Source organism: Galeopterus variegatus, unplaced genomic scaffold (assembly GCF_000696425.1).
Source record: "Galeopterus variegatus unplaced genomic scaffold, G_variegatus-3.0.2 Scaffold7174, whole genome shotgun sequence".
In the NCBI taxonomy this organism is placed as follows: Eukaryota; Metazoa; Chordata; class Mammalia; order Dermoptera; family Cynocephalidae; genus Galeopterus; species Galeopterus variegatus.
The window spans coordinates 64,790-67,894 of NW_007733285.1; the positions used below are offsets into that span (position 1 = coordinate 64,790).

The window sequence follows — 3,105 nt, forward strand, 5'->3', positions numbered from 1 at the left end:
TCACTAGCCACTGAAGCATAGTGCCTCAACAGAGAGGCGTTCAAGAGCAACTTCAAGGCTACCAACACCAACTTTTCCTTCTCAGACCACAGCTTTTAAGACCCTGCATTGAAAATGCAAGCTCAGGGGCCAGAGGTCATTGTGACTCAACCTGGATATGGTTCTGTTCCTGCACCCCAAAACTCCAACTGGCAGACGGGAGTATGTGATTGCTTCAGCGACTGGGGAGTCTGTAAGTACATGGGGAAAGTGCCCCTGTAATTGACATTGAAGTGAGTTACCAATGAATAATTCCTTCTCTCATTCCTCCCTTACAGTGTAGTAAAATTTCCAACTTATATTACAGACACCCTGAATGTCAGGCAATGGTATAACAAAAAAGGCTCTGTTCTGGTCATAAGTTAAATCTGCATCCTTCAAAGAACAGTCTTACTCTAAAATAAGTTCTAGAGTTAAGAAAACAGTGAAAGAACCAATTGATTCTAACAATGAATGGGCCTGGCCCAATGATTATCAGTNAGACCTTACATTAACAAAAGAAACATTTTACGTTTAACTAAGTTTTGTTTCTGTTTTTTTTTTAAAAAAAAGACTGCCCTTACAACATATAAATTAAACTCATATTTTATAATTACATTATGTCCAGTACATAAGTAATAGTTTTCATCCGTGGTTTCAGCATAAGCTCAAAGAACTATTTTAATTTATACATTTAGGTTTTTTACACACCTGAGAATAAAAAATTCTGAAGGCAATTAGCTTGTCATTGGCAAAAATATCTAACTGTCTTCTAAGATCTAAGTCGGATCTCTCTAAGTGAACTTGGAGGAAAGGAAGTTTGGAAGTGAGATGGGAGCAGCAGAGAGGATCATGGTGCTTAGTTCTCAATACCAACCATGATACAAACAAACACAACCAAAAAAATTTGCTCTGAGGTCTATTTTCTGTTTCCAGTCCACATTGTATTCTCAGACAAGGGAAAAAATACATTAACCTTTACTTACCAGAGAATATGAATCTTGAGATGCATCAAGTTAATAATTCCATTGAGAAGCATAGAAAGGAAAAGTTACATACAAAATGCAACAATTGAGTTTATTTATTTGCTCTCAGTGAGTTACTAGGTACCCTGGGGTGATGAATGATACTTCTCAGGACTTAATTCTCACTGCAAATCNTTGGGCAAAGATGTTCTCACCCAGGTCTCATTCACGTTCCATGAGCCCCTACTGCCTCCCACGATGGAGAGAGATTGGGAGTAACGTAACAAAATGTACTTTCTTAGGTCCGAGCCCGTGGCACACTCGGGAGAGTGTGGCGCTGGGAGCGCTCCCGCCCCGGGTTCGGATCCTATATAGGGATGGCTACTGCCTCCCATGATGGAGAGAGATTGAGAGTAACGTAACAAAATGTACTTTCTTATAAACTTTGCTGGGACACTCTGAGGGCTTGCCCCTACCACGTGGCGAGGGTCTGTCAAAACAGTACTGAGAGAGGATACAGGCTCTCAGTAAACTAGAACTGAAGGACAGCCTGGATTCAGGAAGACTGCAGAAGGCTACTAATCAGAAACAAGTCCGAAATAAGAGGGAGCATAATAAAGGAACTAGAGGGGGGAGGGGGAAGGTACACGGAAACTTAGGATTGTGCAAACTTAGAGAAATCTGTTTTCCATAATTTGCTCCTTCCAACCACTGTGGCAGATAGGTCATTTGTTTTCCTGTCTCGCGTGGATACCAGGTACCCGTCTCTTCCGCTCCCTTACCCATGACAAGCATGTGTTCATCTTACCAGTTAAATGAATTCCTTCCCCCTCAGGACCTCTGTCCTCTGAGGGATAGCGACAGGGACATTATGTTCTTCAAAGATCAACAAGCAACTTCATCTAAATTGCATCACTAGCCACTGAAGCGTAGTGCCTCAACAGAGAGGCTTTCAAGAGCAACTTCAAGGCTACCAACACCAACTTTTTCCTTCTCAGACCACAGCTTTTAAGACCCTGCATTGAAAATGCAAGCTCAGGTACCAGTGGTCGTTGTGACTCAACCTGGATATGGTTCTGGTCCTGCACCCCAAAACTCCAACTGGCAGACGGGAGTATGTGATTGCTTCAGCGACTGTGGAGTCTGTAAGTACATGGGGAAAGTGCCCCTGTAATTGAGGTTAACTGCCAATGACTAAATCCTTCCCCCATTCCTCCTTTATAGTGTAGTAAAATTTCTAACTTATTACAGGCACCCTGAATGTCAGGCAATGTGTTATAACAAAAAAGGCTCTGTACTGATCGTAAGTTAAATTTTCTGCATCCCTTCAAAGAAGTCTTACTCTAAAATAAGTTCTAGAGGTAAGATAAAAGTGAAAGAACTAATTGATTCTAATAATGAACAGGTCTGGTCCAATGATTATCAGTTAATCATTATTACCAGTTAATAAAAATCAATGATTGTTATTACATTAACAAACAAAACATTTCAAATTTAACTAGGGTTTTTTTAAAAAAAACCCGAAAAACCGTTATTATTACATATAAATTAAACTCACTATTTTATAATTACATTATGTCCAGTAGATAAGTAATTATTTTCATCCGTGGTTTGAGCATAAGCTCAAAGAAATATCTTAATTTATACATTTAGGATTTTTACACACCTGAGAATAAAAAAATCTGAAGGCAATTAATTTGCCATTGGGGAAAATATCTGACTCTGTTTTCTATTTCTGAGATCAAAGTGGGATCTCTCTAAGTGAACTTGGAGGAAGGGAAGTTTGGAGGTGAGATGGGAGAGGCACAGAGGGTCAAGGTGCTTACTTCTCAATACCAACCAAGGAACAAACAAACTCATCTTCAAAAAATTTGCTCTGAAGTCTATTTCCTGTTTCAAGTCTACATAGTATTCTCAGACAAGGAAGGAAAATACATTAACCTTTAACTTACCAGAGAAACTGAACCTTAAAATGAATCAAGTTAATTCCATTAAGAAGCATAGAAAGGAAAAATTACATAGAAAATAGAAGAATTGAGTTTAATTATTTGCTCTCATTGTGTTACTAGGTACCCTGGGGTGATGAATGATACTTCTCAGGACTTAATTCTCACTGCAAATC

The 3,105-nt window shown here is 39.2% G+C and overlaps 1 protein-coding gene across 1 annotated transcript in view; it reads left to right on the forward strand.

Annotated features, from left to right (window-relative positions):
- Nucleotides 1-3,105, forward strand: part of PLAC8 (placenta-specific 8) — a 17,482-nt gene that overhangs the window by 5,535 nt on the left and 8,842 nt on the right. Inside the window, exon 2 of the mRNA XM_008591683.1 lies at nucleotides 1,982-2,128. Coding sequence (XP_008589905.1) covers nucleotides 2,011-2,128 — 118 coding nt within the window. The 5' untranslated portion in view covers nucleotides 1,982-2,010. The remainder of the gene's footprint in view (nucleotides 1-1,981; nucleotides 2,129-3,105) is intronic.